This window comes from Pholcus phalangioides, unplaced genomic scaffold, assembly GCF_987345545.1.
Source record: "Pholcus phalangioides strain wild (caught in Gottingen) unplaced genomic scaffold, Ppha-v1.0 ptg000015l_1, whole genome shotgun sequence".
NCBI lineage: Eukaryota > Metazoa > Arthropoda > Arachnida > Araneae > Pholcidae > Pholcus > Pholcus phalangioides.
In genome coordinates, this window is record NW_028301608.1 from 53,360,154 (window position 1) to 53,386,757 (window position 26,604).

Consider the following 26,604-nt stretch of genomic DNA (forward strand, 5'->3'; position numbering starts at 1 on the left):
CCTTACATTGACTTGAACTAGCTGTTGCTTTCTGGAAATTTAAAAGTCTGTATAATTGTGGTATTAAAACGTACAATTAAAAAAAAAGCCGTTTGGTTTTTCAGGGAGTTGAAAGACGTTTGAATTTCTCCTATGGCTACGAGTTTGTACATTTCGAATTTTATTTTATTTTTTTGTCAACGATTTTTTTTCCTGTCAACGATTTTTTTTGACAGTAAGCATTAAATATTGTTTACCAAAAGGAAATGAAAAATGTCTCAAAACAAATATTTATTTTTTTGTTTTGTCAGGTGAAGTAGATATGGCGGCTTGCGCTGTGCCGGTTCGAGAGATAATGAATGTTGAAGACATGAAGAAATGGGAGAAATCTGAGGTGAGAAATTTAAAAATGAGGGCCTTTGAAAAAAGTTTTAGCTGAACGTAGAGATGTATTTACAGGGAGGGGGGGGGGGTTGCTATACGGGCAGGGCCGTCTTAAGAGCACCATGGGCTCCCGGGGCAAACGATTTTTCTGAGGCCCTACTTAGTAAATTCTAGAAAATTTCAACCAGATCTCGTTGTTAGGACACCCCCCCTCTTCTCTTACGGCCCTCAAGTTGTGCCTGGGTTGGCCCATGTGTTAAGACGGCATTGTATACTGGGCCCAAAATTGCCCAGGGTGGATAGTTCGGAGGGGGCGGTGAATTTGAGGAATGAGTGGAATGGTCGACAAAATTGGAGAAGGATGCAATACCATAAATCTGCCTCTGCCTGGAGATGGAACCAGGCTTTATAAAGGCCCGTTTACACGCTTTAAGCGATTGAGTAGGTAACTAAGTTTTAAGTTAACGATTGTTCAAAAAGTTTCTTCACAATTAGTGATTAAGTAGATGTTCATTGGATAAGGGTTTTGGAGACCAAATGCACGCATGTTCAAAGAGAGGGAGAGGTGTTTTTCAAGTTTGTAGCTCTCATGCACTATACCAATAATATACCTAATTCATTTATACATTCGCGGGAAAAATTCTTTAATGTGGGAAACTTCTTGGCGTTTGTAGGAAATTCTAAGGGTTCACATTTAACTTAAAAATTACGTGAAATTTTATTTTATTTTAAATTTAATACAGTGTTTTTCTTAACATTAAATGTTTAATTATGTGTTATTTATGTACTAATAAATGGCAGCAAATATGTTTTGGATGAGGGAAGTAAAACTCGTCCAATTTTGAATATAGAATCCTCCTCACCAGCTCCCGATATTTTCGAATCATCAATTTTTTTTCAATTCCTGGCAGCACGTCACCCGAATATTCAGTGGCTTTCACTACTTCCAACACTGATTGATTTTTTGCTTGTTTTTTAATGTAGTTTACATTTCTGTAGTTCAACTTACATTCACGGTGAAGATATTCTTCAACAAACTTGAAGGCTGTGTCCTTTGTCCATTTTGCCATCCTATATTTCTTCGGAATTCTAGCTAAATGGAAGGAGACGAAGCATCATTAATAGGTTCATGCTTAAGATTAAAATATCCCCCCCCCCCCCACAGAGAGAGAGAGCAAAAAGACCCCCTTCAAGAGTGGCAGGCAACACTCACTACGGCATGTGCATAGGTCTACTTAATGGAAAAAATCCAGTTTATTTCATTTAATCACTTGCCAACTAAGTGACTTGTAAACAGTTTTTATTGTCTGCATGCATTTTAAAGTACTTGACAACTTAAAATTTAGTTATCTACTTAATCTGACTTAACGCATGTAAACAGGTCTTTAGATTGGTGAACCCTCTCCCCCCCAAGCCAGAATTTTCATGGGCACTTCTAAAGTGAATTTATAGCAAGAAAAAGCAAACAATGATGGTAATGGTTCCGGACTTCTGTGGCCAGTTCTGGAGCCCTGTCAGCCCCCACCCTTGAGGGGGGCCATAGTCTAGATCAGTGAGCAATCAAAAGAATCACCTAGAGATTCTTTTGACTAGAGACGTGTGCAAGCATATGAGTTACCCAAAAAAATATCTGGCACATGAGTCACCTAAAGAAAGACCAGGTCAGTGAGGGAACCCCACAAGAGTGACCTTGAGAGTTTGTTGCCTCTGGCAGTGCCTATCATGCATTAAGATGGCCTCAGTAAAGGCTCAGTTACATTGGGTGGGTTTGCTAGTTATTCTTTGGTGAGTAAAGTAGCTGGTGAACACACCGGTTTCAAATACTCAAGCGAGTTTCAATTGCAAACGCCTAGTAAAATCACTCACTATATGAGTGCACATTTAATTCTTTTCCCTTAATTTTCTTCATTGTTGTTTTTCACTTTTGGTGCCAACCAAAATGAGTAGAAAAGAAATTTTACCACACCCATTTAGTGCCTGGGAGATAGCAAAAACAGTGCAGAGTAGTGAGTAAAACTATAATCGAGTAGCTAGTGAAACCTGCTCAATATAATTGAGTCTCAGCTAGTCAAATCTTTGGACCCGTGGAATGGAAGGGGTTTTATATCTGGTTTGTGCTAAGTATTGAGAGCATACCAAATTTAGTGATGTGATTGCCATCATCAAAGCATGTGAGTGATTGCCATCGTCAAAGCATGTGAGTGATTGCCATCGTCAAAGCACGTGAGTGATTGCCATCACTCACATGCTTGCAAACTCTTTAGGTCACTCTTTGGTCACTCACATGTTTGTAAACTTTCTAGGTCACTCACATGCTTGTAAACTCTCTAGGTCAATGTTTGGTTGCTCACTGACCTAATCCTTCATTCTCGAGGCAGAGGTGTGTTTGGACTCTGCCACAAAGCTGGGCTGCAAGAGATATCTGCAACGAGAAAAGTCCGGCAGCAGAGTTCTGGTGTTTATTCAAGCAGAGTTGTGATTATGGTCTTACTATTTTTGGGCTATAAAAATTTTGTCACCCTTTCTCCCATTCTAGTCTAATTTTTCCAGACTTCATTCCTCAAATTCATGGTCGTGGGCATAATATATGTAGCCCGCTTAGACCTACCCCTGCAAATACACCTCTGATAGTAACCCCCCGTGATATATCGTGTGTGCCAAGCGATAAATAAAAAGTCTGGTAATTGACTTTATCAAGTTTCTAATAACATGGTTCATGAAAAAGTTTTTAAAGTTTTAAAAGTTTGTTATATACAAAAATGTGTTAAAGAATTGAGGAAACATAATAAATGCTTTTATTTAGAAAGTTTCTGTGACAGAAAAATTAGTTGTGATGTATTTTTTCCTATTGCGGTTGAGAGGACTACCTTCCATCATTTTAGGTGGTTCTGAATTCCAGTCATTATAATATTAATACTTCGTATTAAAATATTGGTTTTTATAAAATTTTATGCAAGTGAAATAGTAATGTTTGAAAATCTGATTTTTTGTTTTGTTTCAAGGCATATCATGAGTATATGGGGTTTGTTATGGCCATGAATGATGCGGTGAAGGGAAAAAAAATCTCAGATATAAACAGTGATTCTAAGGTAACCGTAAGTTTTTATCACACCTCGTTAATGCAAGAAAATCATCAAAATATGAACTGATAATCACAGGTTAAGTATTTTTTTTTTTTTGATTTTATGTAAAGGTCATTGCAGGATTGATTTCAATGCTGGAGAAGATGGATAAATGGATAGATGAAACCCCTCCCATCGAGCAGCCACAAAGGTTCGGTAACAAAGCTTTTCGGCAGTGGTTAGAAAAATTGAGAAATGTTAGTTTCAGATTTATTATTTCAGTATAGTATTTCTTGTTAAATCGGAAAGTATCTGTTTTTTTTGGTTGGTCCCTCTCCCGTAGGCTTAAAATATTTGCTGTTTTTTTTTGTACTATGTATTGAAATTTTTAACCTGTGTACCACCACCCCCTACTAATATTTTCAATCCTTTTTAATCGTTTTAATGGTTATTTTTTATGTAAATATAACATATATAGGTATGTTACCTATGTATCTATACGTGTTACAGCAAATGTGATAAATCCAGTGAGAAAGAAAGAGAGATTATGCATAATCATCAACCTCATTTTGGTTAGTTTGATAAATTTTGCATATTTATCATATTTACCGATGATTATTAAACCTCATAGATTAATTTTTTTAAATTACTTTTTGGTAGGTTTAGGTCATAGTTTCCCAACTTTTTTTGTCCCATCCCCCCCCCCCCCCCTTCTTCAGAAATTTTTTTCTCTCATCGCCCCCAACGCAATCGAACCCATAGGATCCTATGTTATACCCATAGCTTCTACCGCCCTCCTGGAACATTCCATCACCTCCCAGGGGGCGTTAACATCCACATTGGGAATCACTGGTGTAGATAGAAAATAGTAACATCTCACCTGTTACAGCTTTTGGAAAAAAAATATCGACAACAAATTGCTCTCTATATAGGAAAAAAATGAACCCCTTTTGTGTGTTATTCGATGGAACATCCCATCTTTTTTTTTTTGCTGTTCCTGTAAAGCTGGGAATTCTTTATGTATGAGGTTTTCATTATAAGGTGACGTTATGTTTAAAAATTTCCATAAAGGTAAAGAAAGCTAACATTACAAGACTGATAATAATTTATAAATTGTATCTTTATTAGTCTTATTTTCATCGAATTTAACTTCCATGGAAAAATATGTGCAATGCATCCATCACAAACAGGAGATACTACTAAACCACACATGTACCTCATCCATATTCTTCTGCGAAACTTCTAACAAATTGGTACATGTTGGAATGTGCTTGTCTGTGTTGTGAACCTGACGCGAAGCTTGCTTCTGTGTAATGCTTGTTATAGTGCTGCCTTCTACCACATATTTTTCAAACTGTGAGTGAAGTGTAATGTTTGAAGATTTTACTGTTGTAGGCCTGTTGCTCTCTGCGGCGAGACTTTTTAATGGGGAGATTGGCTTGCATTCGCACCTCAAAGTTACGAACAGGAGATACTGATAAACGGGTCAAATTTGAGTGATATTTTCACATGATTACTTCTGTAATTGTCATCCTTACCAACTTCATTCAGCAATTATGCATACTCGCCAGTGAAAGTTATAAATGTAGGAAAATGCATCAAACTTACCAGGATGATTGTAATGATTATGCATTACAAATGATAATTATTGATAATTATCTGTGATTATAATCACATATTTAAACATTTTATCACATAACATATATATATAATAGTTTATAGAAAAATATACATTATGAAAAATCGATTTTTGTTGAAACTCACCAATACCAGTGTCATAGGCAGTTGTAATATGCAGTGTAGTGAAAAAACATTGTTAAACTGAAAACAAATCAATTATGTGAATTGGAAATTGAAAATTTCAAAACTTTTGAAAAAAATTGAATAATTTCATTCATTCAGAAGGCTATGACTTTTTTCATTTTTGAATTCTTTGATTTTTTTTTTTTTTTTTTGCAAACAATTTTGCTCTCTTGATTAATTTTCTGTTAACAAAAGTGGATCATGAAATTACATGTGCATGCTTAATAGCCATTCAAAGTAGTTACTTTATTTTTATTTTTTTCAATCACCCCCCCCCCCTCCCGCCCCCAGCATGTTCCTCTTGCTGGGGATGAATGAATAAATAGATATATAAAAACAGAAGAATGATATCTGGGCAATGTATAGACCTATATCAGGGCTTGCCAAATCACAGGTTCCAGGTTGCCATGACAACTAGAAAATTTGTATTAGTGCCTAAAGTTTCCTAAATGTGATTGCTAAATTGAGCCAAAGGATGACACAAAATTTTCTGATTTCTCTTTTAACATGGAAAAAGTGAAAGAAAACATTATTCAAAACTTTTTCTGGAGCAAAAAATCATGCTTGGTTTCTAAGAAATTCGGCTGGTGCCTAAATAGTTTTTTTAAACCCTATTTGGCATTATATTTTTTAACCCGATTATTTTTGGCCCTATATTTTAAACCTACATTTTTGAAAGCACCTGCAAGTGAGAAAGGGACTATTTAGCTGAAGGAACTAATAAAGATCCTTTTACGTATATATTTTTTCCCTATGTGCCTGGAACAGGAAGTTCTTAATTAAGGTAAGAAACTCAGTAAGAACTTTGGTATTGCTAGGAGAGTTAAAAAGAGACACATTCTTGCATGCTGTCTTTCCTGCATGAAAAAATTTACATACAAACTTCTCATTGCAATGTTTCAGGAAGCAAGCACAATAATAGAAGAAGCTTTGCCCAAAGAGTATCATCCGAGTATTGTGGAAATTTCAGTTTATCTCACAGAAGGTGTTGGAAATCATACACGAATTGACTATGGAACAGGTAGACATTCAGATAAAATAATTTCTATATATAACATTCCCCTGTATTAGCTGGCATGCCAGGAAATATCCTTATTTATCGCCATCTTCTATTTTTTACTTTTGTTTTGTCATCTTGAGTAATTTGCCTGTTGCAACCTTAAAATTTGTATTTGATTTCATAAAACTTTATGGTATTCATCTTGGTTTTCTGTTGTCGATTTTGTTTCATTATTTCTAATCTTTATGGAAGCAGAAATGTACAATTTTATCACACGTGATAAAATTAAATAAGTTGTGTTAAATGAAAAAAAAAATATTTTGTTTACATACAGCATTAATAAAAATATTTATCATGTATATATATACAGGGTGATTATAAAAAAACTATCCTGACATATGGGCCCCTAACTATCATACCATTCACAGAAACTGAATGAAATTTTGGCATAAGGTATTTTGAGGTATGCGCTCAAGAATGATATGGAAAACAACAGTGTCACTCTAACAGTTACGGTTACAGTGAGAAAATTTCGAAAACATCAAATGGCAACACTAAGTTTTTGTATTGGAATGTGATCTCCATTGTGAAAAACCCTAAATAGCGTTCGAACGGCAACTGTAGCATGAAAATAACCGGCGGTAGATAGGCTAAAAGTGAGGACAACCAATAAGGGCAGAGAAGCAGCATAAAATAAAGCATTTTATTGTGTTTCACAAATTTTCCACATGACCTTGTGGAGGACTAATCAGGCTGGGATCTCAGCCGAAGAAACGGTGTGACGAATGAAACGAACATTAATGCTCTGGTGCACAGCAAAGTCCTTTTTACTTTTTCCTTGCCTAGCTCCGGGGATTTTCGTGCTACAGGTGCCATTCCAACGCTATTTAGTGTTTTTCAGTATGGAGATCGCATTCCAATACAAAAACTTGGTGTTGCCATTTGATATTTTCGAAATTTTCTCACTGTAACCGTAACTGTTAGAGTGACACTGTTGTTTTCCATATCATTCTTGAGCGCATACCTCAAAATACTTTATGCCAAAATTTCATTCAGTTTCTGTGAATGGTATGACAGTTAGGGGCCCATATGTTGGGATAGTTTTTTTTATAATCATCCTGTATATATATTGTTTATAGTTTTTGTAATTGCATTTTTAATTGGGTTGTTATATTTTAGTAATATATGACATCCATATTTGTTATGGTCATCTTTTTCTCAGCCATCTCGTTGTGCATTTTTCCTGTTGTGGCCTTGTATTTGTATTTATATTTTATCTCATTGATTTGGAATGCGGCATTGAGAAATCCTTAATACTAATTGGTTTTTTTTTCTTATTTTTTGGCATTGTGAATTCTTAATATAAAAATTTTTCAAAACAAAGACATATTAGTACATGGAATATTATTTCATACTGAATTGCAAACAGTTTTAAATATTATTTTTTATTGTTTATTTTGCTACAATTTCTATTCATTAACAATTTTTTTTTTCATTTAACTTAATCATGTTTATGTTATTAGGTCATGAGATGTCCTTTGCCATGTTTCTGTGTTGCTTATTTAAAATCAAAGCTCTCAAAAAGGAAGATGCTGCTGCTGCCATTCTGAAAGTTTTCAGCAGGTGACATATGAAATATATTTAGTATTACTTTGTATTTTTAAAGTATAAACATTTAAAGAAAAAGATAACTTTTTTGTAATGGTTTTAACTGCAGCATGAGCAATTAACTATGTTCAAAATGTCATTTACACCCTTAAAATTACATGTTGATACAAAATTAATATTTTGGTAATATATTCCAATAATTAAATGCTTGTTTTTTTCTCCTTCATAATTAAGAATTTTCAAACACTGACACAGTCTATGAAGCAGATGAGCATAATTTAAAAATTAGTAGAATTAAAAATTTATAACTTTCACTTTAATAATTTATTTTATGTATCATACAGGGTGTCATGTAAGTCCTAAATCAGCCTTTATCGCATTACTGTTCATCGTAGCAGTGTGGTTCCAATTTAAAAAATTCTCATAATGTGTTCAGAAATGTCCCTGTACCAGTTTTGAGAGGGAAAATAGTGTCAAAAAAAAAACTAAATTTTTATATGGACACTCTGTTCTAAAAAACCTAATTAGAAAGTTACTGCCCTGTCTCTCCGGAGGCCAAAAAAATACACGTTTTTAAGTGCAATATGCACTTAGATATTTGAATTCAAGAAACAGAGATGGGAAAGAACAGCATAAATAACAGACAATGATCCTTTCTCTCATATGTACTGTTCTTTCCCACCTTTTCTCTGATTTTTGTATTCAAGTATTTCAGTGAATATTGTACTTAGAAACATGGATTTTTTTTAGGCTCAGGAGAAACAGGGCAACCATTTCCTAATTCGGTTTTTCAGTACATGGTGCCTATATAAAAATTGTGATTTTTTTTATTTTGTGATTCACTGTATTTTCACTCTCAAAACTGGTACACAAGATGATTTTTGAACACATTTTGAGCATACTTAAATTAAAGCATACCTCTATGACAAACGGTTGATATGAGATAAAGGAAGCATTAGGATTTATAGGACACCCTTTATATATGTGTATATATATATGATTTGGTTGTGAAAATTGTGTTTGATATTTTTTCTTGCTTGCTTTCTAGATATTTAATTCTGATGAGAAAGTTGCAAAAAACTTATCGCATGGAACCGGCTGGCAGTCATGGTGTTTGGAGTCTTGATGATTTCCAATTTTTACCCTTTATTTGGGGCAGTTCTCAACTTATATGTAATTCAAAGTATTTTATTTTTAATATCCTCTTTGCTCATCCAAGTGATTAAAACCACTTATTCCTTTTCATTTATCACCTGATAATTGCATGTGTGTGTGTGTGTGTGTGTGTATATATATATATATATATATATGTTATCATTTTTGCAGTTATTTGTTTTCTGCATTCACAATTTGTGATTTTTCATTTTCACAAATGTATTGCACTAATCACAAAAAAGTAGTTTTTACTGTATTGCTTGAATTATACATATTTTAGTAATATAAATTATTTAGTTATCCCTATTCTTCTTCAAACATCAAATTTATAATTGACTTAAAGTTTGACTAATATTTGTACAGGTTGAAAATAAAATATTGGACAATTGTTTAAGTAGTTTTCTTTCCCCTCTACAGTTTCTGAAAATACATCAATATTTTGATGAAACTATAGAGTTAAAAATAATTATTTATATGCGGTTATGACCTCATGTCTAATTTCAGAAGTGTTTGGTTGTGTTGAATTGTGATTATGAAAAAATGATTGCATAGTCTATTTATTATTATCCAGTTATCCTTTTACACTACCTGTCTTTTATTTTATTGAGGGCAGCTCAAATTACTCTATCCTTCTCATTTATCAGGTTTAACCTTTAGTTAAAAAGTCCTTACAAAATAGTTATGCTCTTAATTTTTATTGTCTAAAATTACTCTGATTTTCACGAGATCTCTAATGGAAATCAATGTCATAATATATGAAAAGATTTTTTTTAACACTAAGATGATTTTGTAACCAAGTTATTTCAATTCAACACTAATCGTTCAAGCATGATTATCACTTTCTTTAAATAATGAATTCAAAATATTTTTTTTGCTTCCATTTGCTTTATGAAAAAATACTGAAATCATGTGTACAATGATACATATTATATATGCATTTTATTCTTAGGTCATCCACGTGTAGAGCCACATATGTTTCCAAATGAAGATACAGCAGATGCATATGCTAACGAGTATATATTCATGAGTTGCATCAAGTTCATAAACAGTGTAGGTTATTTCAGTCATTAATTCAAATGCATATTTTTTGTCTTTTCGTGTTCATCTTTTATTAAATGTAGTTAATTATGAAATGTATTTCTTATAAGGAGTTGAACTCTTGACTGTGAAGTTTTTTTTACAGCTTTATTACATGTCCTGAAAATTAATTTCCAATAAATTGTTTTTGTTGATAATAACTTTAAAAAAAGAAAAAAAATTGGCTTAATGTCTTGAGAAAAAAAAAGTTAATCAAGTTTCAGGGATTCCCAAACTTTTTTATGTTCCCAACCTGACATGGAAATGAGATATTGTATCTTTTTATATAATTTTGTATTGCATTTTATTAATTTTTCTGCTCATGTACATTGGCGTACACAAATGGGGTTTGGGGTTCTAACCCCCCCCCCTTCCCTTGAGCGAAGATTATAGTGTTATTTTACAGGAAAAAACATAAACCCCCTCCCTCAAAAGGAAAAAAATCTGAAAACCCCCCCCGCTCAAGAAAATTTAAAATTCTGCATACGCCTATGTAATATGATTACTGTAACTATTATTTAAAGGTGAAAACTGGTCCATTTGCTGAACATTCAAACCAGTTATGGAACATCAGTGGGGTATCTTCATGGTCTAAAGTCAACAGTGGGCTGATAAAAATGTACAAGGCTGAGGTAAATATAAAACTGTTTCTGTCATAGTTCTGAATAAAAAATATTTCATCAAAGTATTCTTAATGTACCAAACATTGAATGAAGTAGACCAAAAGGTATTATGATAAATTGTAAATTAATATTTAAGTCTTACTAAGAATGAAAGTATTATGTTAAATGAGTGTATTATGTTAGTTCCTTCCAAAGGATATAATTTTTGTTGATTTTGTGTATAGAAAAACCTTTTACTTTACATCACGGAGAAAGTTTGTAACCTGATTCAGGCTGTCCCAAATTGTTTGCACGGTGAATATCTCTGCAACCATTGACTTTAGAAACATACTTTCAATTGCAAAAAGTTTTTAAATGACATGTGGTTACTCAAATTGTCTTAAGCTTTCCAAGGGGGGTCGTATAAATGAAAGAAGGAAAGTGCAAATTTTAAAATTTCCAATTGATGTAAGTGAAATGTGGTTCTGAAAAGTGATGTAAAAAAAAATGCATATTTTTAAATGAAATACTATCATTTCATTCTAGACATTTGACATTGACGTTTTCAGCATTTATTGCCAGTGATTGAGGACAAGTTCACAGATTGCGAAATTTAAATTAAATTGAAGGTTGTGAAAATACTGTAATTGTCAAAAATTTAATTGTTATTAATTGTAAAAAAAAAATAAAATGGTTCAATTCATTCTATTCATGCACAGTGCTTGAAAATTACAAGTTATGAGCTAATGAGGACTCGCACTCTCAATGATAAGTTGCCAAAGCATAGTGATTTTATGTATTTAATTTCTCAATTGCTGCATTTAAAAATATGAACATGAATTTTTTTTCAAATAACTTTTCAGACCAGGATCAATGTTTCAATAATTGGAAGTTTTAGTACACAGGGACTGTATAAAAAGTTAATTTTTTTGTGTATACAACTCCTTGAACAAAGTTTTAGATTTTAAGTAACTGCACTCCTGCCATTCCAAAACTTTTTGTAACTGAAATTAGGTTTCTAAAGTCAATGGTTGTAGAAATATCTGCTGAGCAAACAATTCAAGACAGCCAGTATATATATCAATATATTTAAACAGTAATGGAATACAGTAAAATCTTTATATTGAGTCACTGGTGGGATAAAAAATTTTGTCTGCAAAAGAAGGGTGGCCATTAATCAAGGGTTTGAAATGCATACTTTTATTATACAAGGGGAAATTATTATTGTAAAAGAGAGGCAACCACATCTGAGGGAGTGTCCGTTAAGAGGAGTTTTACTGTATATTGATATTTTTACAACAAATCTGTTAATGTGTTTATTGAAATCGATTATTTCTTCACAATGCAGTATTTCTTGGTTTCAGTGGCACATGGTCATATGCGCAGTAGTCTGGAAAAAAAAATAAACCCTATTAAAATATTTTTTGGGCTTGGTGTACCTTAATGCCACTGCATCTTCATAGGATGAAATTTTATTTTCATGGTATAATTAGTTTTCTAATTCAGTAAAAATGTTTCCTAAATGCTCAGAACCAATTCTGTATAGTATGATAATGTTTGTAGTAAACTTCTTGGAAATTGTGTGGTGTTTTTGAACACAAAAAATTAATGTGTTCTATGTCAGTGGAGGCACTGCACTTGCAACCCTACAAAATTATGCTCTGAAAAATATAAGTGATGGCACATTGGTCAAAAAATACTATAGACATAAGTTTTTTCCCCCTCTTTTGTCTTTTTCCCCCTTCTTTTTCTCAAGTATTCTAATGCCACTATCTACTCACAATTTGGGGTGCGTTTTCTTAGCAGTTATTAATTTGTTGTCTACAACAGGGGTGAACAACCCCGAGCTCATGGGCTAAATGGAACTTAGCAAGGGGCTCTTTTGGTCTGCAAAAACTGTCAATACACACAACATGATAGGCACCAGTTTCTGCACCCCTGGTCTATAAGAGGTCTATTGACAAGATTCATTGTAAACTGAAAAATTTCATGTTTTCTTTTGTTTCAGCTATTAGTTATGTTGTTAATGCACAGTTCTATTTATAATTGTTATTGATGTTTTGTTAGGTGTTGGGAAAATTTCCAGTCATACAGCATGTGTTATTTGGTTCAATATTGTCGATCAAAGAGCATACCAGTAAAAATACCAAAAGTCAAGTTGACGCATTTAAACTGCCATCTTCAATAGCTCCTGATGCTACGAGGTGAATAAAATGAAGAAAAAAGAAACCATTTTTCTTGTATATAAAAAGTGGCATTGTGCAGATTGTATATATTCCAGCCTGAAAATATTAGTGATTTTCATTAAGCATATCAAATGTGCTTCAAGACTCAGTTCAATCCTTTGTGAATAATTTTCATTTGCACCTGAATTAACAGCTAAATAATGAACGTATAAAAACTATTTTCTATAGCGTGATAAATTGGGAAGTATTTCTTTATTGGCATTAAATTTACAAAGCAACCATTTCTCTGATTTCATGATGATCATTGGATATTTGCAAAGTTTTTTTTTACTTAGTTTTGTTCTTTTTTCCCCTGTAACGATCAGCATCTTTGAAGTTGTTGTAGAAAATTCCTACTTTTTCCCATAGCACTTTGTTTTCTTATATTTAGAAGAGAATGTTCTGAAATCAAAAATGAATAATAGACAAATGAAAATGGTTGTATATTCTTCCATAAAAAATACATTTTGCATTATTTTTATAAATGAACAATTTTTAAGATAAGTTATGCAAGGTAATTGATTAAGTTCCTTGGCTGCAAATTACTTTCAAACCATCGATCCTAGAGGCATAGTTCCAATTAGAAAAAGTGTCCAAATAACATATAGACCTCAGATACATCATTCATATCGCAATGCTATAGTTATTAAAATAAAAATAAAAAATCAGTCATTCAGGCCTAAAACCCCCAGTTAAAAAGTTGCCCAGTCTCTCTTGAGGTTAGCAAAAAAAAAATTATGTTTCTAAGTGCAATATTTGCTGAGATATTTGAATTCAAGAAATCACTGTGAAAAGAAGTGAAAGAACAGCATAATCAGCTTGTCTGTTAGTTTATGTGGTTTTTTCCCTCATTTTTAGCGATTCTAAATTCAAAAATACGTCAGTGAATATTACACTTAGAAACATTGAATTTTTTTTGTTGGTCTCGGGAAAGACGGGATGACAACTTTACAATTGGGTTTTTCAGGACAGGATGACCAAATAAAAAGGTCTATTTTTTATTTTAATAACTATACAATCTCTTGTAATATAAATGATGTATTGGAGGTCTACATGTATTTCTATTCAAAAAAAATTTCTAATTCAATGTATGTCTCTAGGATCAATGGTTTGCTAGTTATTTATGGCCACGAGACTTGAGTGTTCAAAATTTTTGAACTTAAAATCACTATACCCTGTATAATGATTTTCAGTTCAAATTATATTTTGAATGCTCTTTGTTGGTGTGAATTAACGAATATATGAATCTCATAAATTGAGATTATTTCAGGCAAAATGAAGCATTTATTTTATCTCTGTTAAATCAGAACATTTGATGGATCAAGATGTGAATTCTTTTTACCATAAAGAAATTGCAAAGGGAAGTGTCTTATAATTATTTGTTCACTTTTTAATGCACAATTTGTTTTGCGATTTACATGTGAATTTATTTTTGGAAAGGGGATCCCTGGTGACTATATTTATTACACTAGAAATGTTAGTTTTGTGTTGATTATAAAACCTAAGACATTTCGGCATGTTTTGAGAATATTGAACTGCCATAGAACTGTAGCACTTGCTTTATACAGTGACTATTCAGATTGGAGTGAAGATGAAATTTTCAGACTGTTTGTTAGTCAGAATAGTTTATGCATTTTTATTTATTAATTATAAATTTCTAATAACTTTCTATTTATGTCGTACACATGTATAATGTCTTTTCAAAAGAATGAATTCAGTTATTTCAATTTGAATATGAACTATAGTTTTTTAAAGGGAAAAAACTGTTGCAGGGTCCATTAGCATTATAAAGTATGAATTTCAAGGAATATTTATGATGTACTGCTTATGGGGAACTGCCCTTGCAAAATAAAAATTCTTTGTTTTTGAGCCAAAATATGCAGGAGTAATTTATTTGTCATCATCACAGTTTTTCATTTCGTTTCAAAATTTAGAGCAAAACGAATTGACTTAATGTCTACAATAATGTGTGGTATAAAAAGTTATAATACAAATATCTGTTACACAATAAGCATGATATAAAAATTTTATGTACATTTATCATTTAGACTTTAGAGTAAAGGCTGATTTATTTTTTTAATTTCTAGTAATAACATAAAATTATAATATGATGAAATCATCTGCTCACATAGTATATTACTTAAAAAGGAAAAATGTATTGAAAGTTAAGAAATGAAAATTATATCCATGGTTTATATAGACACTAGAAAAGTTTTGCAACATATAAATATATAAACTAGACCGAAAGTAGTGGCTTTTAAGTTTTTATTTTTTCGAGACTTTAACTCTTTATTAATCATAAGCACTAGGTTTTTTCAGCTCTGAGCAGTCGTTCTTCATCAGAAAAAAATATGGAAGACCACAATATTTTCAGGTACAATAGACCTAAGTGATTTTGCATCAGAACTTCTCACGTAGATTAAGCATGGGTAGATTTTTTTTGGCAGTGCCTCTTGTGCTAAGAAATTATTGTTCACTTGGGTCATTATTTCATATTTCCAGATGGTGCAAGCAATTTTAGAGAGAAAGTTTTGCTACTGAGAATGATGTTCGTTCAAGTTGGTCCCTTATCATAGGCCAGTCTTCAATCTTTCACGAGTCGCTGGCACCAGGCCCGTCATTTGAGGGGGATAGGCAGAGGGGGGGGGCGTTGCCCCTGGCTTTTGAAAATACACTAAAAATTGTGTATATATATATATACACACATACATTGAGTACATGTTCTTTGCCCCCCCTTGGAAAAAGTTGAAATGACGGCCCTGTCTGGCACTGCTTATGCCCATCATCAAACGAAGAGCACCTCTTACATCACCTTTGACATACGTTCACGTAAAAAAGGTTAAAGATGGTTTTCATAGGACAATAAAAATAATTCACCGTGATGAGGAATAGGCCCACGTAAAACAGAAGTTTGACATACAGGTAGATAAAGAAGACAGCGTTTTTTCACCACCTGTACATACCATTCTATATTAAGCTATTTCTATGTGAGAAAGGTTCTGTTAATATGTACTCTTTCAAGTCAAATGATGCTAGACATTCCCCCCCCCCCCCCATATCCTGGAACAGGCCTGTAGCTATTCATGGGAAAGCTACGAAACTTTGGCTTCAATCTTGCAAAAGAAGTGTACCTTTCTTTTTTCAACGAAGTCAAATTGATAATTAAATAATTAATTACCAATTCGATTTGTATCGGTATCATTTGCTTCACGGTTTTCTTCAAAAACGTTTCTTGTGAAGTCCAGCAAGATGATTTCAAGAATTATTTATCACGTTCAATAATCATGACTTAATCCAGAGGCGTCTAACGTTCTAGTTCACGCGGATCCCTTTATGATCACAAGGCCGTTCCACGGGACCTAAACAAACGCAATTATTTCTATAGTAGATTGTATATTCATGGAAAATGGCATCCTCATAAATTTTTTAGATCAAGGAGCTATAGCTTCCATGTTCCGGTGCTATAGCAAAATTTCGAAGCTACAGTGGAAAGTCCCATAACGGGCACTCCCCGTTAACATACACTTTTTTGAAAAACGTCAACAGGCTTCAAATCTATATTACCAGACACTCCTCATTCATGGACAAAATTTTCGGTCCCAAGGCTGTCCGTTATCGGGAAGTTCCACTGCAATACTGTGCTGAAATACAGAAGCCAATGACAGCAGTGGCCGTCATGGTGAGTTCGTTTTCGTTGATTACAGAAATCAAGACCAGTTTAACGCGAGTTAACTCGAGTTTCTGAACAATGGGGATGAGTCAGTCCTCTAGTGATGAATTGTTAAACTTATTTTTCTGTTATGAATTCCTTTTACAAGCTTTCCCAAGACTGCTCGATGAATATCTACTGCTTCAGACAGCTTAGAACAAGAGAACAAAAAGACGATAAACAAATACAGTATAACACGTATTAGCGTTGGTTTATGTGCTTCTACTATAATGAATTAAAGGGAGAAACAAAAACTTACTTTATCTATGCTATTTGTTATGAACGAATCCTAGAGTTAGCTGGACAGTATTCTGCATACTCTTCCCAAGAGCATCCAGTACTCGCATGGCAGCACTCGTCAATGATTCCTCTTTTTTTGCGTTCATGGCTTCTCTTTTCCTTACGTTGCTTCAAAGGAACGCCATGGCCTAAGAAACTTCTAGCTTGTTGCAGCTCAAGGAATGGTGTCATTTCCTCTTCATCATCATCGTCATCCTCATCCTGATCTGTATCTTGAATTGAAAGAAAAAAAAACTTTGACGGCTTCTAAAATAAATATACGAGTAATAAGAGTAATATGAGCTATATACAGTCGACGCTCGATTTTACGAACCTCCAATTTACAAACTGCATGTTTTTACGAACTAATCTTCTGGTTCCAAATAATTACTATTTCTTTAAATATCTTTCCCATTTACGAACTGTTTTTCTCGTCCGTACGGGTTCGTAAAATCGAGTTTCGACTATACAGGAATGTCCTTTTTTTGGGGCGGGAGCACACGGGGAAGCTTTTACCTAGATCTTGAATATCTTGTGGCGCTCGGATATCATAGAGCCACTGCTTTTGGAGGTTAGCGGAACGAGGCTTGAGAACATCCCTTTTGTCTCGAACTGCATAAATGTCTTTTTGGCAAACCCAGTCCATGTGTACCAAGAGGTCATGGTAGCATCTGCGGTGCCTCTCTGTGTGCCATACCGCGCGCCAATCGTCATGGGTCCTGAGAAATATAACCGCAAAATGTACAGGAATACCGTGACGTGATTTTTCGAATAACAAAACGACAATAATATTACATGCTAAGTTTCAGTCGTATCGCATTTTGGTTGAAATGTGCAAACAATTTCGTATCAATCCGTCAATAATTTTTTCTTCTAAAATCGTAGGGAAAAGAAATGAATTGTAATGTAAATGTACACACAAGAAAAACACTTTGAACGCGATTTTTTCTCAGATTACAGTTTTTGAACTTGTCCGTAAGGTAAAAAAAAATTAAAATAGTACTCTGAAATTTTGTATGAATTACTTATACAGTATGTGTCAGTAAAACAAACTTCCAAAGTGGACATCTAACCATTCATAAGAATTTTATAAGTTTTTAGAGTTTGAAAAAAATACTTCAAAAATCTGAATTCAACATTTCTTTAAAAAAATACTTCCCATTATTATTAATAACCCCAATTGCTAAATCGGAGGTTCATTTTACTAACAAAATGGTGAATAAAAATTTTTGTGCAGTAATTATTTTTTATCTTAAAAAAAAAACACGAATGAGCGCTCAAAAATTGCGATCTGAGAAAATCGTTCAGTGTTTTTCTTTTATACATTTACACTATAATTCATCGCTTCTTTCTGTTATTTTGGAAGATCAGATTTCCGATTGACACGAAATTTTTCACATTTGATTTGCAATTAGATGAAATATTTTTAAAAGCAATTTTTGAAAAATCAACATTTTTAAGCCTCAGAAGTCATGACAACCCTCTCCACCTTTAAAATGATCCGTTTTTTTTCAACGAAGCTCTCTCAAATACCTCTTCTTATATTTGTACCTGTACGAATGTAACTACTGTGAATTTGTTTAAATTTGAAATTTAACCATTAAATTCTAAAAATATTCGAAATTTACAAATTTCTCACCTCGTACGAAAGAGATTTTCTAATGTCGGGTCCACCTCAATTTCGTTGGCAATTGTGATCCATAATGAGGCGAAAATCGCACTAGCGCAAAACAACGCAACCAAAAAAGATGGCGGCGATGAACTCTAAAAGATAAAAAAATCATTAAAATTAACAGCTTTTTTTGTGATGATCTTTACTCAAAATCTTTTTGTGCAGGGAAAAACCGTAAATTTGCAGGTATTTGTACAAGCGTTTGTATAAGTAGTTTCACATGAAGGTGAAAAAAAAAACAACTTTGTGTAGTGTTTGTGCATATTAATTTTTTCGACCGGTGAATAATTTTTTTTCTTTCCTACATCAATCCTTCCATTATTAACTTTGCAGTAGGTTCTGATTTTGTATACGTTAACGGATTACCAAATATTTTTTTTAGCAGCTTTGCTTTTTCTCCTCCGACGGAGAGAGATTATTGTTCACATCCGAGACTGGAAAATTTAAGACATTGAGTGGTCCAATGTATCCTATATTTTAAGCGGCACACAAATAAAAAGCACTTATTGTTTCCGCTCCAACTGCATCGACGGGTTAAAATGATTTCAAGAATTTTAATAATAATCTTTTTAAAACTTCGAGAGAGAGTGCGCTCTTTTCTCTCAGGGAAGAAAATTTGATTCTTAATGATAATTTTTTTTCCAAACTGGATTTTTTCCTTTTAATTTTAATTCATCTCATTTTTTATTGTTATATTATTATAAAGATACGAGTACACTACAGTAATTATAGTTTGCACATCAATTCGTATAACATGGCTTTTGTTTCATCTTCAGTTAAGAGCTGTACTGGAAAAACTATCACACAGGGAGAAACCTCCCTGTATAAAGATGAATCCCTCTACAATGATATTTTTACATATTTTGAATTGCCTATACATAGTCTTATGTTAAACTCCTCTCGATGCAACGATATCATTTACTACGATAAATCCCTCGATAACGATATTTTTGTAGATCTCAGAACCGCTACAGAGACATTTTTTTCGTTTTCCGCTCGAAATCGTCTTGAAATTAATTTCAACTTCGTCACTCGTTTCGTTCTTCCTAAGGCTTCTAATAAATAACATTGGTGTTTTGCACAACCTGATCACCGAAAGTATTGTTGAAGTTCTGGGTCTTGCTGCTTTTTTATAACACACAAATGCGCAATGGGTAAACCCCTTTATAAGAGCAATGCGTTTAACTGGATTTTGCAAGCCTCTCACGGGGGTCTGGGAAAAACACTAAATACTACATTACTACTACTATTAGTACTCAACCGTAGATGCACCTCTTACACTCGTACATGCACCTCGGAGTGGAAAGGGAGTGGGCGCGGCAGCCCAGGTCGATAAGATACTCGCCTAAAGTACCAATGGATGTTTAGAGGTGTCGCGAGTTCAATACCCGGTTCGTCCTTGTCAGAAAACTTTCCTGGCACAGGGGTGCAACAGAAACGGCGACATAACCGCAGAAAAAATTGCTACTGCAGGGACTCCTCCATCGAGGGTTTAGCGCACCAACTTCTCGATGAGTATAAAAAAAAACAAGCCTGCCGTTCGGAATCGGCAATAAATTGTAGGTCTTGGTTTAATTAGCCCTCGTGTGCAGAAAACGACCGTGGTGCGACAAAAATGATCAAATGGAAAGGGAGCTCAAGACCTACTCAGAGGTATCGAGAGCTGATAAACAGACGGCGAAACAAAGGGAGAGGAAAAAGAGGATAGGAAGCAACTTGGTAGCGATTAGGCCAAGAAAGGCTGAAAGAAACGCATTTTTAGAAGAAAAAATCTTTATTTCCACAAGTGCAACATTCACTGAGATAACTGAATTCGAAAAATGGAGGATATCTGGGAAAACAGCGTGAAAAACGAGTATACCGTTTTACCCGCAATTTACGCTGTTTTCCCTCAACTTTCCTTGGTTTTTCGAATTTGAATATCTAAGTGAATATTGCACTTGGAAACGTGAATTTTTTTGTTGGCATCAGGTGAGAGAAGGCCTCAACACTGCCGTGAATCCGCGAATTAATTAAGAAATTAACGCTGCCGTCTTTATTGCGTTGGAATAATGAGACAGCGCTGCGTCTCTCCTCCATCTTCTCAACATTATAGTAATTCAATTTTTTACTCTCAAGAATCTAAAAAAAATCCCTAGTTTAAAATAAAAAAATTGAAATTCTCATTGAAAATAAAATCTAGAAGATTACGATGAATTTTTTGTAACGAAATTGTTACCGCGATGACTGATATTAAGAATGGATCATGATAAGAAATTTCGAAACTAGTTACGGGGCAGAATGCCTACAAGGGATCACATGAAATTGCACTAACCGATTTGAAGTTGTCATGGTAGTAGACTAGTAGCCGCTGTTATACTTGCGCTAACAATTTGCGAACTGAACTTGAAGTGCAAGCTTCTAAGAATTGAAACTAAAGTGGCAGTCCAGGCCCGCAAACAAGAAAGGAAGTAACAGTCCAGGCCCTTCAAACTTACATGTTCCAAGCAAAACACCTTCCCAAACCACAAACCGCAATTCTGATGTTGCTACAAATTGTTAGTTACCATGGGGCTTCGTTTCTTTAAATTTTTACGAATATGCCTTAATTTGTTTCGAGAAGCACCCCCCCCCCCCACCCAAAATATTGATCTGAAGTCTTCTCGGCAATTGAGCGGGGAGGGGGGGGGGAGAAGGAGAGACAGAGAACCGGAATGGATCATGATACGAACTTCGTAACTAGTTACGGGCGGAATGCCGCTAAAGAGGAGTGCAAGAAAGCACGTGAAATTGCTCCAAGCGATTTGAAGTTGACAGTAAGCAAGTGGCCGCTGTAGACGTGCGCCAATGCGCGTACTGAAGTGCAAGCCCAGCACTTCTAAGATTCAGAATGACGGTAGCCGCCCAGGTCAGAGAAAGGAAGTGGCCTAGACCGCAAATACAAGTAAGTGCGAAAGCGGCCGTCCAGATTCTTCAAACTAGCAGGCGGAATTCGAAGCCTGCAAAAGCTCAACAGTTGCTGCAAATTAAACGACCGATTCCAGTAAAAAAAGCACTTTCTGCAGGTGGAGCGTTAGCCCACCCACTGGTTACCGTGGGGGGCTTCGTTTCTTTAAATTTAAACGAATATGCCTTACATCTTGTCTCGACTATGCGTGGGGGGATGGCGTAGGAGAGACAGGGAATGAGAATGGATCATGATACGAACTTCGTAACTAGTTACGGAGCAGAATGTAACTAAAGCGGAGTGCAAGAAAGCACATGAAGTTACGCTAAGAGATTTGAAGCTGTCGATGTCGTGACAGTAAACAAGTGGCCGATGATCGACTTGCGCTAACAATGTGTGAAGTGAAAGTAACACTTCTAAGAATCGGAACGAAAGCGTCACGCTCGTAAGAAAGCGATAGTGGAAGCCTCTTCAAATTGGAAGCGCCGCAGGGTACGGGTGCTTTGAAAACCCCAAGCTCAGTAATGGAGGGGTTGCTACAAATTTCTGGTTTCCGTGGGGCTTCGGTTCGTTAAATTTTACGCATATGCCTTAATTTGTTTCGAGAAATTCCCCCCCCCCCTCATAAAATGATCTGAAGTTGTTTCGGCAACTGAGAGAGGAGGAGGAGGATGGTGGAAGAAAGACAGAGAATCAGAATGGGTCATGATACGAACTTCGTAACTAATTGTGGGGCAGAATGTCACTGAAGCGGAGTGTATGAAAAAGTACATGGAATTGCACTAAGCGAGTTGAAGTAGATGTGGCAGCAGTGCCGCCATAAGGCATGGGCCGCCCGGGCACGGCCCGAGGGTCTCAAGAGAAAAGGATCTCACAAAAATGAGATCCGGTGGAAATTTTCGAAAGTTTGTCTGGTAGGGCCTCAGAAAAATCACTTGGCCCGGGGGCCAATGATTCTCTTAAAACGGCTTTGTGTGGCAGTGAACAAGTGGCCACTGTGGGACTTGTGCCAACAATGTGTGAAGTGAAAGCTCAATACTTCCACGGAGCGAAAGTGGTCGCAAAGAACGAAAGTAGCAGCACGGGCGGAAGGAATGAGGTGGTCCGGAAACGAAAATGATTGGTGCTACAAATTATTAGTTACCGTGGGGCTTTGTTTCTTTGAATTTTCAACGAATTGTCTTATTTTTTTCTCGGCAACTATGCAATTTCATTAAAGTGCAAACAAGCACGGGTGACCATCCAGGCCCTTCAAAATTGGATTCTGTGATCCAAAACTGTAAAGAAGCACCCGAACTTCAAATTATTGGTTATCGTGGAGTTTCGCTTCTTTGAATTTTCACAAATATACCTTACATTTTTGTTCCAAGAAGCCCCGTGAGAATCGAAACGTTTTGAACAACTAATAATACACACTATAATGCCCGCTTGACTATTCCGTTAAGTTTTAAGGGAATATTTAATTTTTATTTTGTTACAAATTATTTTTAAGCCACGCAATTATAGCACCACGGGAATCAGAACAAATAGCCCACTGTTTCTAAATGCTATTTCGGTTCCTGTGGGGTTTCGTACCATCGAGTTTCAAGATGAGTTTGGGAAAAAAAAGTGACTTGGTCGTATCCATTTATTTTCTTTATATTACACAATAATCAATGCCTGGATACGAAAGGATGTTTAGAGGTTTCGCGAGTTCGATACCGGTTCATCCTTGTCAGAAATTTTTCTGACACGGAGGTACAACAGAAACTATGACAATATGACTACGGGAAATGAATACTACCGCAGGTTGTCCCACACATAGGGATTAGCGCACCAACCTCTCGGTATTAAAAAAAAGCAAAATGTCGAACCCTGCCGTTTGGTATCGGCAATAAATTGTAGGTCCCAGTCTAATTAGCCCTCGCGTGTAGAAAAATGGATGTGGTGCGACAAAAATTATAAAATGATCGAAGTTTTCTCGTAAAAGCTCCATTGTGATACAAAAAAAAAAAAGAAAAATAGCAAACCTGTTTCAAACAAAAGCTTTCCCCTTTCCAATATAGAAAAAGGCATACACTGACTCTCGTGAATTTTCAGCACACATCAGACTAGGGTGTGCCAGATTATCGAAAACTAGATGTCAATTGAAAAAACCCATTTAAATAATTAGGGCTCGGCTTTCTATGACTTTGCATATTCTTTTTCATGTTTTTGCACATTTCTCTATTTTTACGAAAAGAACATTTTCCCATGATTTTCAGTTATTTTGAGCCATTTTTCCCATGATTTTCAGAAAAATTCTAAAGTATTTTTCATGATCTTCAGAATTTAAGGCGTATTTTAATATTTTAGAGCATTATTTTGCATATCTCAGCAAAACAATGAAGCGCCCCTCCAGGTAACCTACATCGATTTTGGTAACGAGTGGCGGCGATATTAACAACAATGGCAATTTTATTTGTGTCATCATTTCTTCGGCATCATTTTAGACAATAATTGGCGATTTCCGATCATTTTCTCGCGAAAAAATATGGTCAGCCCATTTATAAAAACATATTTTTGGGGGGGGGGGGCACGAATGCATTTTTTATTAGGATTATTCCGTCGGTTTTTAGTTCATGAAAAAATTCCAGCCCTATAAATAATATAAGTAGAAGTTCATATTATTTATGAGAGAAGGAAAAAACATGTCACTGCACGTCTTTAAGTAGAAGTTCAAAGACGTGCAGTGAAAGGTTTTCTCCTTCTGTAATAGGGGAGGGGACGCAGGAAACTCAACAGATTAATAATTAAGAAAAACGCGGATTGTGCTGGACGGGCCGAACTAGCGCACGGCCGGATTATCGAGAGCGCACAGCCGGATTATTAGTGGTGCGCAAACCGCAAACCGTCGGTGGGATCACGCCAATGAACTGGGGGGGGGGTTGCGTTGCGATCTCACGACTTCCCCCCCTCCACTCCTAGTTCTGAGATCGAGAGATTAACATGAACTGTTCTCCAACCCCTTCCCGTAACCTGCCAGATGGGTGGAGTAAGCTTTTGTTTACATTTTTATAACAGAGAGAGAGAGAGAGAGAGACGGTGTGTGTTCAAAACATTTTTTCTTTCCCTTCCCTTTGGGATAATATAGGAATATGCGTATAGTATAAATGATAGAAAAAAGATGGGAGTATTTGTCTCGCTCAGTTTATTGTTCTCGTGGTGGGGAGGGTGGTACTACCACCTGCACAAAACCGGAAAAAAAACCCTTATTCTTAAAAGATGTGGCATTTTAAAGAGGGTTTTGTTATTTTTACTGCGCCAGTTTTGATGTAGACAGTGGCGTATTTACAGGGGGACTTGATAAGTTATAAGTGACAAGTTGAGAGTAGTGACCATTTTGAGGAATGAGTTTTAGCAAAATTTGTATAGCCCGTAAGTGGTATAAGTGGTGACATGAATTCGCCTCATCCTGGAACGGGAGACTAGGTCCGTGAGTTACCAAACGAGTGTGACTAAGAAAGTTTGCAAGCATATGAGTGAACAAAAAGAATGTGCGAGCACGTGAGGGACCTAAAGCGTATGCAAACATTGGAGTGATCTAGAGAGAGCTAGGGACCAAGTCAGTAAGTGACACAACGAGTGGTCTATTCAGTTTGCACGAATATGAGTGTGTAAGCACGTCAGTAACCAAAAGAGTGACTGAGCGTGTGTGAACATGTGGATGACTAAATGAGTGGCCTAGAGAGCGAGGGACCCGGACAGTGCGTGATTAAAAGAATGCAATTGAGCGTGTGCAAGCATGTGAGTGACTAATAAAAGTGACCTAAAGAGCAAAGGATCGGGTCAGAGAGTAGCTAGAAGAGTGACCTAGGAACGTGTGCAATCATGTGAGTAACCAAAACCGTGCACGCATGTTAGTGACCAAAAGTGTGACTTAGAGACGTAGGTGTATTTATGGGGGTTGGGGTGGGGATCAAGCGGGTTATGGAGGCGAATTCGAGGAATCTAGTGGGTCACGAAAATCGGACTAGAAAGGGGAGAAGGGCGGCAAAATATGTGTAGCGCCCACAGTCGGCAAAGTCATAAAACCGCCTCTGGATGTGGATCAGTGAAATTTAAAAAACCGCGGTAAGGATTAAACGGTATTGAGCTTCTTGGTGTCACAGCTTTTTTGTACTCATTCCAAAAATTTAAGAGGGACTTACGAAATACAGAAGTCAGGGCTGATATTGCAGGAAAATATTTTTACTATATGTACCGTGTATCGTAATAATCCGCGTTATTGTAATTCTTACGATATCATATTCAACTTTTGACATTTCCAAGCGAAATTGCGTTACTAGTTTCCTCAAATCCTTATCCAACATAATCTGGTTTTCTTTCGCTCAAGTGCTACGAGAGAAAATAAACTTTGTGCTCTTCAAGTACCTAATAAATGTTTTTTTAATTTAAAATTAAAAAATATGTTTTTTTGAATTTATGTGGAAAGCCAACTGTAAACTACATATATCCAAAAAAATAATAAAATAAAAATAAATAAATTAAACATAGTAATTTTAAAATATAAAAAAAATAACATAAACTAAATAAAAAAAAGATAGCTGGATGGAAAAATTCAAAATATTATGTCTGCTACAAGTAGAATTTTTTTCCGTTTCGGAACAGTTGAAAATCATGTTTCAAGTGACGCAAAAAATTTGAACTAATTAAATTCTTGCGAAGGAAAAGCTAACATTACAGTAGATTAGATTCATTAAAAGTAGATAACTTATACAGGGTGAAAACTTGAGTCCGTTTTACCTCAAATAACTCGTATAAACTGTTGGCTGTAAAAACATACTTTCAAACTAGATAGAAAAAGTATTTAAATAACGTACCCATTTTATAGATGTGTCATTTATTTCACTACTACTAAAAACCACACACATGTACCTCGTCCATATTCCTCTGCGGAACTTTTAACGAATTGGTACATGTTGGAATTCGCGTGTCCGTGTTGTGAACCTAACTTTTGTTTCTGTGTAATGCTTGTTATAGTGCTGCCATCTACCACATATTTTTGGAACTATGAGTGAAGTGTAATGTTTTTGATTGCGGCCGCCGAAAAATAGTCGATTACCAGCAGTAGAGACTTACACACTAACAACGCTCTAAGCTGC

At 35.2% G+C, this 26,604-nt stretch overlaps 2 protein-coding genes across 2 annotated transcripts in view; one reads left to right on the plus strand and one right to left on the minus strand.

The window, feature by feature from the left end:
- On the plus strand, positions 1-13,236 carry Ptpa (Phosphotyrosyl phosphatase activator). Its single transcript, XM_089243778.1, has 10 exons — positions 1-142; positions 291-373; positions 3,366-3,452; positions 3,557-3,682; positions 6,132-6,249; positions 7,752-7,851; positions 8,885-9,009; positions 9,941-10,041; positions 10,593-10,700; positions 12,738-13,236. The coding sequence occupies exons 1-10, from the start codon at positions 133-135 to the stop codon at positions 12,876-12,878; spliced, it is 999 nt and encodes a 332-aa protein (XP_089099904.1). The 5' UTR covers positions 1-132; the 3' UTR covers positions 12,879-13,236.
- Positions 13,208-26,604, minus strand: part of Ilp7 (Insulin-like peptide 7) — a 20,070-nt gene continuing 6,673 nt past the window's right edge. The window contains exons 2-5 of the mRNA XM_089243780.1: positions 18,523-18,647; positions 17,400-17,602; positions 16,864-17,116; positions 13,208-13,297 (exon numbers count right to left, since the gene is read on the minus strand). Coding sequence (XP_089099906.1) covers positions 16,881-17,116; positions 17,400-17,602; positions 18,523-18,647 — 564 coding nt within the window. The 3' untranslated portion in view covers positions 13,208-13,297; positions 16,864-16,880. The remainder of the gene's footprint in view (positions 13,298-16,863; positions 17,117-17,399; positions 17,603-18,522; positions 18,648-26,604) is intronic.

Excerpts from the sequence above, each read along its gene's own strand:
- Ptpa (XM_089243778.1), top strand. Across the intron at positions 374-3,365 it reads AGAAATGGGAGAAATCTGAG|GCATATCATGAGTATATGGG; the intron begins GTGAGAAATTTA and ends TTTTGTTTCAAG. Across the intron at positions 6,250-7,751 it reads ACGAATTGACTATGGAACAG|GTCATGAGATGTCCTTTGCC; the intron begins GTAGACATTCAG and ends TTATGTTATTAG.